At 46.9% G+C, this 15,935-nt stretch overlaps 1 protein-coding gene across 3 annotated transcripts in view; it reads right to left on the bottom strand.

The window, feature by feature from the left end:
* CABLES1 (Cdk5 and Abl enzyme substrate 1) overlaps nucleotides 1-8,311 on the bottom strand; it is a 109,650-nt gene extending 101,339 nt beyond the window's left edge. Inside the window, exons 1-2 of one of the 3 annotated variants that reach the window (XM_079108643.1) lie at nucleotides 5,089-5,283; nucleotides 4,895-4,981 (exon numbers count right to left, since the gene is read on the bottom strand). In XM_079108643.1, the coding sequence (XP_078964769.1) occupies nucleotides 4,895-4,981; nucleotides 5,089-5,147 (146 nt within the window). In that variant the 5' untranslated portion in view covers nucleotides 5,148-5,283. Of the gene's footprint in view, nucleotides 1-4,894 lie in introns of all 3 variants that reach the window. The other 2 variants (XM_079108642.1, XM_079108641.1) reach the window with 2 other exon arrangements.
* Nucleotides 8,312-15,935: the final 7,624 nt, after the last annotated feature.

Genomic DNA, 15,935 nt, shown 5'->3' with positions numbered 1-15,935 from the left:
CACCTGACTTACCTGGAACAGGTTTTATGCCTCTATCTCCTAGGATTAGCACAGTGGTGTCTCATAATTGATATGCACAGTGGTATCTCAATGTTTGTTGAATGAAGTGATGCAAGGCATTAAGTCTCATTACTAGAACTTCCTCTACTACATACTTGACAGATAAAGCACCTAAAGTCACCCCTTGTCCACTGTGTGACCTTGGACTCCTGTCTGTTGGGGCTGGAATCAATGTCTACAAAAGTACTTTGTGAACTTGAGGCCCTTTAGCCACTTAAACAGATCACTTATGCCCTGAGGGGTGGGGAATTGACGACCTCATCAGGCAGTGGGTTCCAGTTTGGATGGCCCCAAGTTCTTGTCCAGCTGTGACAACTACAGCTGAGGGTGGTTTTTTTGAAGTCCCTCCTACTCCATTCATTCACATTCTGCCAATCAGTGCTGTGGAACAGACACACAGCTGCTTGGCATCTGCAGTTAAATTTCCCACATGTCCCCAAGCTAAAATCGTCCCTGGCCCTGTAGCAGGCCACACAGGACTCATCATGCAGAATGCTAGATCAGGAAAAGGTGGCAGGCTCAGGGGTCCCAATCCTTTAATTCCACCAGGGTTCCCAAGAACCCACCTGACTCAGAACACAAGCTTCCCAAGTCCTTGTCCCACATCAGGTCACCATCTCACCCACCAATCCTTCCCATTCTGCTTGCAGAGCCCCCTGCCTTCATCTCCCATCCCCAACCTAACAATCCCCAATGAGGGGGAAGTCCAGGCACTAGGAGCTTCCTGGGCCAGCTGTGGGACAGTGTACAGCGCCACACAGGCTGCCCCACCCTTTCAGAGAGCAAAAGGTCACCCTTGAACTCGCTGCCCTCACTGGGTACCTGCCAACACTGAATAGGCTTCTCCTTTATTTTGCCTCCTGAGCTCACCCACATTACAGTCTCTGGGAGGGCGAGTACAGCAGTGGGAGGAGCCTGGGTCTCCTTGGTCAGCAGCGAGGGCCACCAGTTGATGGCCCTAACTCCCAGCAAGGCACAAACCAGGCCGAGTCTTGGAAAGTATTCTGACCAGAGCCTGGTCTAGCCTAAGACTGCAGCCTTGGCTTCCATAACTCACGCAGCTGGGAAAACAGCTCACAGACAACTTAAGCAATGAGCTAGGGAGATCAAAGTCACCTCGCCAGGTGGTGACAAAGTTAGAGAAGAACGACCATTTCCCCTCCCATACTCTGATTCTCAATTACTGGTTGGTTCACATTTTTCTTTTCAGTCAAGACATTGAAGTTACAGTTTACAGCATGAGCCCAGTTTCCACCCTGAGGGGCGGGGTGCTGCAGAGGAGGGACAGAAGCCCTAAGTGGCTGGGGTCAGGGATGAGCCAGAACAGTCATTAAGGGCTGAGTGACCTTGAGCAAGTAACTTAACGTATCTGAGCTCCATTTCCTCAGCCTTACAATAGGACAAATCAGAATACAGGATAAACCTCCCTCCATAAAGCTTGGAGCTATTAGAAAGAAGAATGTGCCATTTAAGAGATTCCCCAGGTGATCCTAAATACATTAACATCTGACAAGCCTCTGGAAGCTTTTAGCACGCCCTGCCCACACTTAGTCTGCCTTCAATAACAAATGTAGGTGCAATGGCCATCTGGCTTACACGGTCCAAGCCACAGGCCCAGGCTCCCCGGAAGAGAAAGGCTGACCAACCTGCCCACGATCAGATGGCTGGCTAGGTGGCAGCACTGGAACCCAGGCCATGAGGCTCCTCTGCAGCACGTTCCCTCCTTCCACTGAAGACCCAAGAGTCTCACGGCTCCAGCAGAGAAAAAGTGCAATAGGGAGTGAAGCTAAAAAGCATCTTTTTGGTTTCCCACCTCTGGCACCTCTGCACACCCCAGGGCCAGCTTCCCAGGCCACATGGAACCCTGTTTATAAGGCTGGAAGGATCCCCTGGCCATAGTCCAATAGAACAGAGCCTGAGAAGCAGCAGCAAAGTTGTGGGACCCAAAGAGGTGAAACTTGCCAGCGCTGACTAGCACAAAGGGGGTAAAATCACACCAAAGTGACTGGCCAGCTGTATCCCTACCATTTACAGTCAGCAGCTCAAACATGATCGGTGGCCTACTGTGTGCAAGGAAGAGTGACATGGGTTAAATGGCAGAGGGAAAAGACATCAGGCTTGGACATCAAAACTCAAGTTCCTATTCTGGCCCAAGTGAGTAGACCCATTATCTTAAGTGCCTCTCTCAGCCTCAGGGTCTCACCTGTGAAAGAACTCACAGGTGGTTGTGAAGGTCAAATGCGATACATGGCAAGTATCAGCATACAAAAAGGGTGTAATCAATGCGTCCACCTCAGTTCACTGAGCACATACTCAGGCCGAGGCATGGAAATATTCCTCCCTGTTGTATTTCAAAGTTTGGAAGTCCACGCAATTCATTGGGATGGGTTTCAAGACTTCAGGTTGTGAAATTCTGATTTGCATATGCTCAAAGTAAGTACAGGGAATCTCAAATTCATTAAAAAGGGCAGATTTCAGACTCTCTAAGCAGTGCTTCCCACAATTTAATTTGTATCTGAATCCCCTAGGGATCTTGTTAAAATGCAGATTTGGGCTGAAGCAGGTAAGGGTGGTGGGGACAAGAAGTTTGCCTTTCTAGGAGCTCCAGGGGAGGCGGAGGATCTGGAGCCCACTTTGGAGCAGCCAAGTTCTATGGAATTCAGCGAGAAATGAACCCAAGGCAAGTCTAATTTGACTGACAAAACTATATCCCAGGAGCACAACCCAGGAAAGACAGTATATAGAACCACCGGGGCTGGCAGGGTTTCTGAAAGGGAGCACACCAGTAAAGCAAGGGAAGCCGAGAACAAGGGCCCCACCTGTGCCTTATTCAAATAAGTTTATACTCTAAACCACACTCGATCTAGGCAGGTGAAAGGACTCTTGAGAAATCACAAAAGCAGTGTCTGAAAAACAGGACAGGCCCCATTTGTCACCATTCCTAAAAAGGCCTCTCCTCAAATAATTTTACCTACCACCCTCTTTCCCAGGACATCAAATTTGATGCTGTTTCCGTTGAGAGCTGTCATTTTAAAAGTGCCCATCAAGTCACGGATATGAAGGATTCAGAAATAGTAAGATGAATATGATTGACAGGTGAGGATGCATCTTAATATTGACTAACTCATCTACATGTGTGTTGAGGTGGAAGGGATCAATAAAAAACTTCCTAAGGTTCACAGGGACAGGATTAGAGAGTAAATTCTGGGTGTTCTTTGGTTCAGAAATACCAACACAAGATAATCCATATCCTCTGAAATTAGCTTCTTGGAGAAAGAGGGAGAGGTAATCTGATCTCCAGCTGCTTTCAGCACAGGGACCACATCTGTCTACCAGGCGACACAGGCCAGCCTTGAACACTGGCTTAAAATAACACGTATGTTTATTACAATTCCTGTCATGACCCACTGACTGCTGGGCTTGGGCTCAAACTCCAGAATTATGAGCCGGTGTGTGATGTCAAGCGGCAACAGAGCTGCCCAGAAACTGCCGAGTATGCACTACTTGCCCTGAAAGGGAAGGATTCCCCTCCCACGCACTCACCCGCTACTGGGGAGATGCATGCTCTAACAAGAAAAGCCAAAACGGGACTGTCACCTGTACCCAGTGTCACTAACTCATCCATGCAATCACAAGGTTGCTTCCCAGGACTCCACACCCCTGGCCCTCGGGCCCACATGCACTTGAATTGCAATCTACACATCAGCACTGGCCCGATTTCATCCACCGTAAAGAGTAAACTTTGGATGAGCCAGTTTGTTTTTTGATTCGATTACAGGAGGAAGTTTTCCAACAGGTTGCCTTCTCACATGGGTCAGAGCAAAAAGAGGCGCATTACAGGACAGAGGCTGATAATAGCGAATGTTCTTCCAGCCCATTCTGATGCCTGCAGAATCCGGGCAAGGCTCTATCTCTGAAGGGTAAACTGAGGCTTCAGTTTGCTAAATTAACTGAAAACAGATGGAGTCTGTGTTGTAACTTACTTCATAGGAGGTCGACATAAGACCAGAGCCTCCGAGGGAATAGGCGAGAATTTTGCCAGCTGCTCCCCAACCTCCAAGACCCACATAAATCTAAGAGACTGTCCCCTAACATACGGTGACAAGCTCCTGCCATTTCCAGGATAAGTAAATATCAAACATTTCGTGGTTTTGCCAGTATGCCTGCAGATAAAATAAGCTTTTAACTAACTCAAACGTTCTTCTTGGAATGGGGGCGGGGGGAGCTCGAGCCCCGTCTTCCCTGTTCCCACCCTGGTTCAAGGGAATGTAGAGACTTCCCACGTGTTAGGAAAGCAAAAGGAAAACGCCAAGTTTCCCCCAGCCGCAGCAACACTGAGTTCAGGAAAGAACTTCGGAAGGGTTCTCGCGTGTCTGCTACTAGTTCAGGCTCCCGCGCGCCGCCCAGCCGCGGGCCCCACCCACCGCACCACGCCGCGACCGGCGGCGGCTAGCCTAGCTTGAGGATCGCGCCTCCGGGTCTGGACCCGGTTCCAGGAAGTTCAGGATCTCCTTGTACTAGGAGGTTCGGGAGCCGCTTTTTAATGGGCTCCTGCAACTCCCAACTCCCGGGCCACGACAATAGCATGGTGCTCCTGCTCTGCGAGTGCCAGGTTCCCGAACACACGTGTGACCACACGCTCCCTGGACACTCTTCCTCTTTCGCGTGCCCTAAATGGTTTGGAATTCAGGCTAGAAGTCCTGGATTCAAGTGGGCGCAGGAAAGTGGGAGCTACGGGTGCGTGCGGTACAGTCCAGAGACTACCGGGAGGCTGGGCGTGCCGGGGGCGGATAGCGACGCAAAGCAGGGCGCGTATCGCGTCCAGGGAACTCACCGAGACCTCTGCAGCTGCTCAAAGGCGCTGGTGCTGCCGCTCTGACCCGGCTGCTCCAGGGAGCAGTAGTTCTGCGAGGTCTGCCTGGAGAAGGCGATGGGCAGGATTCCCTGAGTGAACGAGTTGAGGCGGCCCCGACTGCCGCTCCCACTCCCGGGGGTCCCGGAGCCCAAGAAGGCGGCTGCCGGCATCTGCACGCTGGTAAAGGCATCGTCCTCCTCCAATTCCTCCTGCCCGGCACTCCCGGGCCCATCCGGCAGCTGCAGTTGAGAACAGGCGGCGAGAGGTGCCGACCGGGACGGTTGCAAATGTTCCCCCGACGTCCGTCCGGCACCCAGGGGGCTCGCGAGCGCCCGAGACGCCGCGGGGCCAGGCAGGGTCGCGTGGCAGCCCGGAGCCAGGGTCGGCAGCAGCGAAGGCTGCAGTGGAAAGGGGCTAGACCCGGTGGCCAACGCCGCGGCCGCCGTGCCCTGTGCGGCGAGCGCGTTGCAGCCGGCGGCCAGTAGGCTGAGCCGAGTCCTCGCACCGTAAGCGCTGCCCGCTCCGGGCTTGGCTGCTCCGCTCTCCTCGCCGCCGCCCCACTCCTCCTCCTGCAGCGGCGGCCGTCCGTCCAGCGAGATGTTGGTGAGGAAGGAGAGGGCAGCCTGGCGGCGCCGCGGGTCCATGCGCGGCTTCCGGGGGGGCTCGGGCGGCGGCTGGGCCGGCGCGGCGGCCGCGGGCTGGGGCTGCGGCTGCGGCGGCTGCAACCCGCCGGTGCCCGCGGCGTCGGTGCCGGCGCTGCCGCCGCTACTGCAGGCGGCCGTGCCGGCGGTGGCGGTCGCCGCCGCCATTGTGTCCGTCTGCGGCGTTAGTTCCGCGATGCCCGGAGAAGCGAGCGGTGCCGAATGCTAAGCGGCGGGCGCGAGCCGCGGCGACCCGGGCTGGGTAGGGCGCGGGGCGCAGGCGGCGTGCGCGGCGGCCCGGCCCCCCCGCAGGCGGGCCATGCTAGCCCCTCGGTGCTCGGGCGGGGGGCGCCGCCGACCCACACGCGCGCCTCCCTCCCGCGCTGCCGCTGCTAACTCACTGGCTCTCAGCCAGTCCGCGGGTCGCCAGGCTGGTCCGGCTCCGGGGCTCGGGTGTTCGTATTTATAGGTGCGCGCGCCCCGCGCTCACGCTCCGAAGCAATAACACAGTATCACGTGTGGGGAATGAAACCTGGGAAGAAAACAAAGCCGCAGGCGGCGGCCGCTGAGGCAAGCGGCGGGAGGCAAAGGGGGCCGGAGGAGGAGGAAGAGGAGGAGGAACGGCGAGCGAGCGCGTGGCGGTGCTGTGCAGGTCGTCCCAGCTGCCTGCTGGGAGAGTTGGTGGCTCCCGGGGCGCGCGGAAGCCAGGTGCGGGAGGCGAGCACGTTACCCCGGCACGCTAGCACAGAGAATTGGGGGTGCAAACAGAACCCTGTGAGTCACAGCGTGGGGATGTGCCCCTGGGAGAGTTAGGATTCTGCAGGACAGTTATTCGGGGCGACACACAGATTTGGACCGTGAGTGGGTTGACTGGACCTTGCGAATAGGTCGTTCTTAATAGTTACACGGGTAGGTCCGCAGCCCCATCTGAAAGCGTCTCAGAGCACTGAGGTGTCTGCTACTCATCCGCAGGCCGAGGGAGAGGATGAAGGCACTCACTGGGGTGCATGAACATTTTCCATGTGATCGAACTGATTTACACCCCCCTATTTCATGGTGCTGGCACTTTTACTCTCCCTTAGTAAAGGCCAACATAAAATTTCACTTTGGCCCTGAAATGTGCTCGATTTTCTATAGGAACCGCGGCGGGCTAAAATAGTCTCCGTTCTCCTTTTCGCCTTGCCAACTTTTGAGGATTATGATCTTTTTCACCCCATAAACTGGTACCTATATGGATAGTTACTCTCTGTACTTATTCATACATCCTGTCTTGTCTTCCTGGGAGATGGGTTCTTTGCTCAAGGACGCTATAACCCTTCCAGAGCTGCAGCTCCTAATCTGGGATGTGTGGCATCCCCAACCCCAACCAGTGAGGATTGGGGTGGAGGCTTCACATGGAGCAATCAAAAATCGTGGAATGATTGCTATAAACGGTTTGGGTGACCTACCAAATGCAGTTAAGAACAGTTGTCAAACTGAATTAAACTCTGTGACACCTAAACTTACTTACTTCACTTCTCTAAGGGAGAAGCAATGTGTTTAAGATCAACAGATTAAATTAATTAAAGGTTTAAATTTAGCCCTGGAGCTAATGGGTAACTCTACATTGAAATTCCACTCCATTTCAAGTTCAGGAAAATAAATTAAGTAATGGAGAGCAAACACCCACTGTCCAGAGATGTGCAGCCAGCCTGGAGTAGGAGATAGGTTTGTTTCAGGTTACATTGGCTCAGGACATACAGGGCTTGTGGTCCTTTACATGAACATGAACAATTGTTCATATTGTATGCCTTTTTAGGCCTTTTGAAAAAAAGTGGAGCTTGGTGTCTATTTATTGCAGTCTTACAGCAGCTAAGTCAAAGCTTGGAGATCAACTTGCCGGAATTTCATCAGGATTTTAATTACTTTATTTACCTTGAAACATCCAAGTCTCTTTATTACAGTTGACTTAATTTACATAACTATTGCCCTGGTTGTGCTGGCAGGCAGTGTTAAATGAAAGACTTCAACTCTGCTCCTATAAAAGAACTTACTTTATTACAAAAGTGATGTTAAGATAAGCAAAGAGGAACAAAAAAAAAAAAAATTCAAAAATCTCATCCATTAAAATACCTTAATGTTTTTATATGTCTTGTGTATATTTTTAAACAAAATCAAAATCAGGCTATTTGTATCATGTGGTTTTTGCCTCCTGTATTCTTAACATCTTTCCTTTTAGAATATTCTCCTATAGCATTGCTTTAATACCTATGTAGTGTTCAATTTGATGGTGAGACTATAAGTTATAAACCTGTGTATTTAATAAGTTTGGTATTTCTACTTTTGTTGTCATGAGGAGAGCAATGATGACATCCCCCATTTTTTAAGTCTTGCTGCCATGCAATATTATTTTCTTAGGTTAAATAGTTTCTGGGGCTACTGGCTTATCATTTTAATCTGGAAAGGTTATTCCAATCAGCTTCCTCACATTCTTGCTGGCTGTTGAAAGTCTTCATCAATCTTCATTACTTAGCCCATTTGATGTAACTCTTTTTTTAAGTGTCAAGTATGTAAACTAATGTGAAATATTTATTCAAGTATTAAATAAGAATCAATGTCTATTTACCCTCCATGCCTCTATGAGCCCTTATGAAGTTCATGGGAGTTGTGATTTATTGTTCACCCACTAGGTGCCAGATAGAGTATTTCTGATCCTTATGGCCACCCTGTGGTGTTGGTAAGGGCATTTTCATTAATATTTTAAAGAGAAGGCTCAAAAACATTGAATAATTTGCCCCTGGTCTTGTAGCTCATGGCCAGCTCCAAGACTGGTGTATATTCTTGCGCCCTCTGCTGGTAAGGATGTTCTGCAGGAAGGGTCAGTCGTATATTCAGCCTTGGGAGTCAACAATAATGGAAGTACAAGCTTTGGGGTAAGAGGGTCTGGGTTTTGAGAGTAAGTCACTTAACCTCTTTGAGCCCATTTCCTCTGAGGGTTATTGTGAGGTACAAATGAGAGTGCATGAGGAATGTTTTATAAATCTTACTTTTAAAGCATCAGTTGTTATTTCTACCATCCTAATCTACTTAGTCCCGAATTGTCACAAATTCATTTATTTTTCAACTATTAATTAGTCAATCAAGTATTATTGAGCTATTCCTATGATTACAGTACCATCTGTGACAAAGGGATAAAGGAAGAGTGGCCTTTAGCCCTTGCACCTTTGATAGTTGAAATAGTGGAAAACAAAAACTCAGGACGCATTTAAAGGAAAATACAAAGCCAACTCTCGTTAAGTGTCAAGTGAGCAGTATGTTATCAGAATATAAAAAAAGAGCTAGATTTTCATTTGAGCTGATGCCTGTAGGGGAGGAACGTGTTAAACAAAAACCAGGATTGAAGCTGACCTGGGAGATAAAAGAGGTGAGAATAGGAAGTTGGCTAGAGTCTGGATCTTAAAATGTTCCACAAAGACCCAAGTATTGCTCTTCAGGGAGGCGCTATGGGGAGGCAGTAGACCTTTTATGAGGTGGGGCCTAGTGGGAGGAAATCAGATCATGGGGGGCATATCCCTGAAGATGATTTTGGGTCCCTCCCTGGCCCTTCCTTTTTCTTCTTTTCTTTTTTTTTTTGTATTGGGGATGAACCTAGGGCATCATGCATGTGCATGCCAGGAAGCACTCTATCACTAAGCTATACCCCTAACCCTGTCCTTTTCTCTCATTAACTTCCCATCCATGAGGTGAGCAGTTTTGCCCTAAAACAGGCCCAAAAGCCATGGGGCCAACCAATCATGGACTGAAATCTCTGAAATTATGAGCCAAGATAAACCTTTTCTCTTTGACGTTTCAGTTATTTGTTATAGTGACAGAAAGTTAACACAAACTTTGCATACAAATTCTTTGCATATCATAGGTGTAGAGAACTAGAATTTGAAATATAATTCTTCTTGCTCTGCCAAGTCCCCTCCACTTTCATATTGCTCCTTTTAAGTTCTCAATCTGAAAATTTACTTTGCATGCGTGAACCCAAAATGCACAAACTGTTTAGATTGACATATACAGGGCTAGGAGTACATTTTAAAAAGAAAGAAAGAAACTACAAGTAATCAATAACCCTTCAATAATTCAGTGAACCAAAAAAAATCTGAAAATTTGCTTATCGATGGTAGCAGGCAACCCTCATAAGTTTTTTGATATCGTGGAAATAAGGTTTTAGATTCAGACAAACCCAGGTACCAATGTCAATTTAGACCCTTACAGGCGTGTGACCTGGTAAGACTCCAACTTTGGCAAATTAAAAGTTTTATGTTTTGGTGGCCTCATCTGTAAAGGTTGGTTTAGTAGTATTACCTTGTAGAGTTGTGAGGATTAGTGATAATATAAATCATGTAACCAGCAGCAGAGTATCTGGCATTAACTGGGTAGCTATTATTAGAAAAATGCAAATCATAGAAGGTGTACATAAGAAAGGCCAGGATGTTTTAGGTTCTAGTTTCTGTAGTTTTCACTTGCCATCAGGCAGGCATGACCATGAGAAACTCTAGCTGTCAGCTCCAGTACATATCAGATTCTTTTACTGTGTGTTCCATCAAAGTGCAGACTGCTACCCACTACTATATCACACACCAGACTCTTAAATCTAAAATATAGGCATGGTGCCCCAAGAAACCTGCTGCTTTCCTTAAGCCAGTAAAAGAGGCTGAGACTAGAAATGGGAACTGTCCAAGAGATGATCCTCAATGTTCCCATTCTTCTAGAAGTTCACCTGCCCCATGGGGAATTGCAATCACTTCTGTTGGCCTAGGAGAATGAAGTGGAGGAAGATGGGGGAAAGGGCCATCATTTCCCCCTTTACTCTTTGGCACAGATAACTTTAATTTCCTTGCTTAATTTCCCCAGGACATCTGGCATTAGATATAACATTTAAATAAGATTTCGCTGGAAGCTGAGGGATATTAGGTGAAGAAATAAACTCAAGGAGGAATAAATACACAGCCCCAGAAAGCATCTTACAAAATATGTCTTACTAATATTCCTGATCCCTATTTCCTAAGTGCCAACTTCATGCCAGTTTCCAGTTTGGTTTCTGTGAGTACCAGGGAAAAGAAGATGTGGTTCTACCCTGGAACCCTCAAGCTAGGTAGCACCGGAAGTTAGGCTAATATATATTCACTAATACATTAAGAATTTTGAAAAGAAGAGCTGTGTACACTGGGATCAACCAGCCCTGACATACTTCCCATGTAAGAGGTTATTTCAACAGTCATACCCCAGAGTCCCCCATTCAAGACACCTTCTTGGTACAAGAAAAGGCCAAAAGGACTTTGCTGCTTCCTGCCATGGTTCTGTTCTCCACCCGCCTTCCTGGCTGAGGACCTGCCCTTCCCTCCGTGATTAGCATCACAACCCCTGACGCTGTCCAAGCATAGGCCCAAACAGGACCATTTTGTGTCTTGACTCCTCTAACACTGGAGGACAGAGGAAGAGCTTTTTTTTTTTTTTTTTTTTTTTTTTTTTTTTTTTTTTGCTGCTGTTCGTGCAAAGGGACTTCCAGATTCTATAACTTGTGTGAGAAGCTGAGGAACGTAGATGAGGTGTCCATTGGACTGTGTGAACTATCCAGCATCAAGGGCAATGACTGAGGTCAAGAGTGGATTTTGGTACCTCATCAATATGGGAAGAAGTATCAGTGCTCCTAACCCTCCTCCCCAGTCTTGTTGGGGGACATATCCAAAGACAACAGTGCAGATGTGTTTAGTCTTTAATTTTCCTCTGATTCATCAAAATTCTCCCTTGGATGCAGCTCAGCCAGTTGTGGAGGAGAAGGAATAAGCATTCAGAAGAAAGTGGTCCACTCGACAAGCGTCTGTGAGAGGCACTTGCCAAGTGTGAGGTTGTAGGCTTGAGCTGCGGATCTGACTCTTGTCACCAAACCTGGAACCTCTGAGCCTCAGTTTCTACACCTTCAGGCTGGAGCAAATCCTACATCTCTCACATGGTTATTATACAGATTAGAAACAGGGCATGTGTAAAACACCTTCCAAGTGTGTAGCACACAGTGGGTGCTTGTGGGTGGTGGCTATTCTCTTTATTTAGAGGCTTGCTATAAAAAGAACCCTGGAGAAGCATTCCACTGAAAAAATGAATAGTAGATACCTTGTTTCATGGCCTAATTGGGGAAAAGACTCCATTTTCTCTATTCATACTAAAACTTCTGAAAACAAATACATGGTGTGTGTGTGCAGGATTCCTACACCAACTAATTTTCCAACCCTCTGGATACTAACTGGGTGTCCTACAGTTCATTTCAGTTCAGTTCTGACACTATCTGGAAAGACTCTGTCCCAAAGGGCTGCCCTCCACACTTCAGGCCTCAATTGCAAGTATCAAATACCTGGGTTACCTCCACTTTTTTTTTTTTTTTTTGCAGTGCTGGGGATTGAACTCAGGGCCTTGTGCTTGCAAGGCAAGCACTCTACCGACCGAGTTATAGCCCCAGCCCTTACCTCCACTTTTGATCCTTGGCTAGATATCAGGTCTGACAATCTTCTCCGTGGGTGCCATTATTTGCTAAGATGGCTCACAGAATTCTGGTAAACACTGACTTATATTTATTTAAAAGTATATGATAAAGGACGCTGATGAACAGCCACATGGAGAGGTGCATAGGGTAAGGTCTGAAAGAATCCCAAGCTCAGGAAATTTTGTCCTCATGAACTTAGGGTGCAACACCCTCCCACCATATTGGTGTATCACCAGCCTGGAAGATTTTAGGGAATTTTATGGAGGCTCTGCCACATGGGCATGATTGATTATTAAGTCAGTCTCTGATCCTTCTCCCCAGAGGAAATGACAAGGAATTTAGGAACTTTGTGCCAGGAACCACAGTCAAATATTAGAACAAAACACACCTAGCACCCATATCAGGCAGGAAGTTACAAGGCTTTTGGGCTTTCTGTGCCAGGAACCAGAGACAGAGACCAAATACATATTCCTTACTATGTCACACTGTCTAAGGCATTAACTACCATGGAAGAAACCTGACACCAAAACTGTTAGGAAAATACATTTCAGATGCTTGCATGAGAACTTCCACTCATAATCTAGCTGCAGAATTTGAATGACTTTTGGCATCAGATAAACCAATGAATATTCTTTGTTGTGTTACTTTTATACTTAAATCATACCAAACACCTGACTTTATTTTCTTTCAAATTATACTGGGATGCAAGGACAGCTTATGAACAACAAAGAAATTAGTTCTTGTGTAAATACAGCTCATAAACTTGCGGCTTCCAGATGGCCTGTGTGCATGGCCTCTGGCCCCTTTACATAACAGCAGGGAGGCAGGAAGCACTTCTACCTCCAGAGCTCAGTCTCCCAGGATAATTGCTTTGTTCTATGGTGTTTGCATTCCCTCGGATCATTCTCACCTGGGAGTGGGGTGAATGTGGCCAGATTCTGGGGGAATCACCAGCCATTCGGCTGGACTAGCTGGTGGTCCATGAGAGCCTTTGGTATTGGATGGGCATCCCCAAGAAGAGACAGCTCACAGAAGGTGAGATGCAAATGGCCAGAAACTACCTGAAGGAAGAAGTGAGAGTAATGGACACTCATATTGTTGGTGGGGTGTAAATTAGAACAACCTCTCGAGAAGTCATTTGGCAATATGTATCAGGAACCTTACATTGTTCACAACTGAGAGCATGAGCTTTGGAGCAAGAATGACCCAGCTTAAATTTCCACCCCTGCCATGGTTTGAATATGGTTTCTCACCTCCAAAACTTAGGCTGAAGTTTAATTCCCATTGTGAGATATTAAGAGGGTGGAAACTTATTTGATTAGGATTAAGTAAGGTCATCAGGAAGGGACCCCTGTGGTTAAATACGGGTGGCTTTATAAAAAGAGAAATACCAGAGGAGACAAATGCCAGCACCCTCCCTGTCTCTTGCCACGAGAAACCCTGCGCTGCCTCGAGACTGCTGGCAAGTAGGCCATCGCAGATGGCTGCCCCTTGACCTTGGAACAGAACCACAAGCCGAAATAAACTTCTTTATAACTTACCCAGTTTGAGGTATGTTATTAGCAACAGAAAATGGACTAAGACAGCCCCACAGTCATGGTTTGAGTGTGTTGAGCACATTCCTCTAATTGTGCTTCTGCTTTCTCGTTTGTGAAATGTGACTGATGCTGTCTCCTTTATTGCACTGTTATGAGGATTTGGTGCTTCAAAAAAAAAAAAAAAAATAGAACATGGTAAGTACTCAAGAAACATGGTTAATGAAATCATTCTAAGGAGCTATTGGAAAGTGGGGTGAAGATTTATGCACAAAAATAATTCATCCCAGTATTATTTAAAATAAAGAGAACTTGGGAGGGAAAGACCCTAAATGTGGAACAAAGAAAAAATAATTACAGTTTACTCAAATAATGGGATGTCATGCTTCCATTTTTAAAAATTGTCTATACCAAGTTTTCTTAATGATATGAATAACATTTTTTAAGATGGTGCTAATCAAACTAAACAGAATAGAAGCTTAGGGTGATTACAATATCTCAACTTTGCAAGAAAAAAATGGAATTATTTTAAACACCAATGTGTATTAAGAAGATATATAATATAATTAAATGCCTAGCCAACAGGAATGTGGTGATTTTTATTTGCTTCCTTTTGTTTATCCTAATAGAACTAAGTGTAAGGTTATATGATTTTTTTAAACAAGAAGTTTCTGAGAGCCAAATTGGAAAGCATTAATTTGCCATTTTGCGTAAGGCCCTGCAGAGAAAGTGAAGGGGTGAGGAGGGGCTGCGTTCTGTCTTGCATTCATTGAACACTTACTCTGTGCCGTACTCTCTGCCAGGCACACAGGTAAAGCAAGGGCCCAGGTTTTGAAGAGTTAACAACCTCTTGAGGAAATTGTGAATGGAAGCAAAGGGCAGGTTACCTTCGACATGCAAATCCTGACAGGGTCCTTCCTAGGCAGACTTTCTCTGTGTTCTGGCCACAGCCTGCTGTTTATCCTCAGATGCAGAAGCCCAGGCTGCCCAAAGCTAAGCATGAGTCCCGAGTCATATAACTATTCACCTGACAGTCACCACCTGCAGTGTCTTAGTGTGGAGAGTCACGTCAGAGTGGTGGCCCCTCTGGGTCAAAGAGGCCCCTCAGGGAGCCATGTCTGAACTCACCCTGGTTTACATGTAAGACAGGGCACTTCGGGCCCTGCAAAGACACAGGGGCATCAGCATTAGGACTCTATTACAAGAGTTCAGGCCCGAGGCAGTAAACCTTGGACTTGGCAGTGAGAATGGAAAAGAAGGGTCAAGGGTCAGAGGCATTATAAGGAAAAACTGGCTTCCAGATTTCTAACCTGGGAGGTGGCTGTAATTTCTGAAAGAACCCAAAGTCCCCTGGGGAGAGGAGAATACATCTGAGGGTGAAACTCATTTTGGCTACATTTTGGCATGAGTTGCTGTTCTATGCCTTCACACAGGGGCCCAATGAAGAGGCTGGGACAGGTAGATCACAATTTTACCTGTCTGTATCCCGCTGAAAGAGGAGCAGGCTTTGAGGTTGTACTGGCACTATCCTCCAGTTTGGTTTTACACGGCCTCTAATGTGGCTGAGGACACCAGCCTCTGGAGACCCTACCTGGCCACAATCTCATACAGTAGCTCCCTCATCTGAGGTTTTACTCTCTGCTGTTTCTATTACCTGTGGTTAACAGCAGTCCAAAGATACTGTCTTGACTCTTTTAAGAGACACCACATCTACATGTTTGTTACAATATATTGTTAAAAAATAGTTCTATTTTATTGTTATTGTTGATCTCACTATGTCTAATTTATAAATTAAATGTTAATCACTGGTATGTATGTACAAGAAAAATCAGTATACCTAGGGCCTTGTAATATCTGTGGTTTCAGGCATCCACTGGGGAATATGTTCCCCATGGACAAGGGAGGATTACTGTTCTATGTTTGCTCTTTGAGACACAAGTCAGCTGAACCAGCACCCTGAGTCCCTTTGGTGATATACTTAGGAGAAATTTTTGAAAACAACCCATTCTAGAATGAGTCCCATCTGAGTCATTTTCTAGTAACCTTTTGTCAGAAACCCAAGTCAAAGCATAGGAGAATTTATTCTAAGGGTTTAGAAGGGTCTCAAGGAACACAGAGTTGGGAATACAGCCGACCTCCCAGCACATCTGAGCACCACAGAGATGAACACTTAGGTTCTCTCCCCCTACCCCAACTTTCTCTGTGTGCCTAATTCAGGATCCTTCATCTCTCCACAGATAGAGTAGATTCTCCTGCTTCTCTGGTCCATGGGACAAGAAATGTGGCTCCCTTTTATAACAGAGAGACTGACCCCTCTAAGTTTCAAATTTATAAAGTAA

The sequence above is a fragment of the Sciurus vulgaris genome (genome assembly GCF_902686455.1).
Source record: "Sciurus vulgaris genome assembly, chromosome: 13".
NCBI classification, from domain to species: Eukaryota; Metazoa; Chordata; class Mammalia; order Rodentia; family Sciuridae; genus Sciurus; species Sciurus vulgaris.
This window is presented reverse-complemented; position numbering and strand designations above follow the sequence as displayed.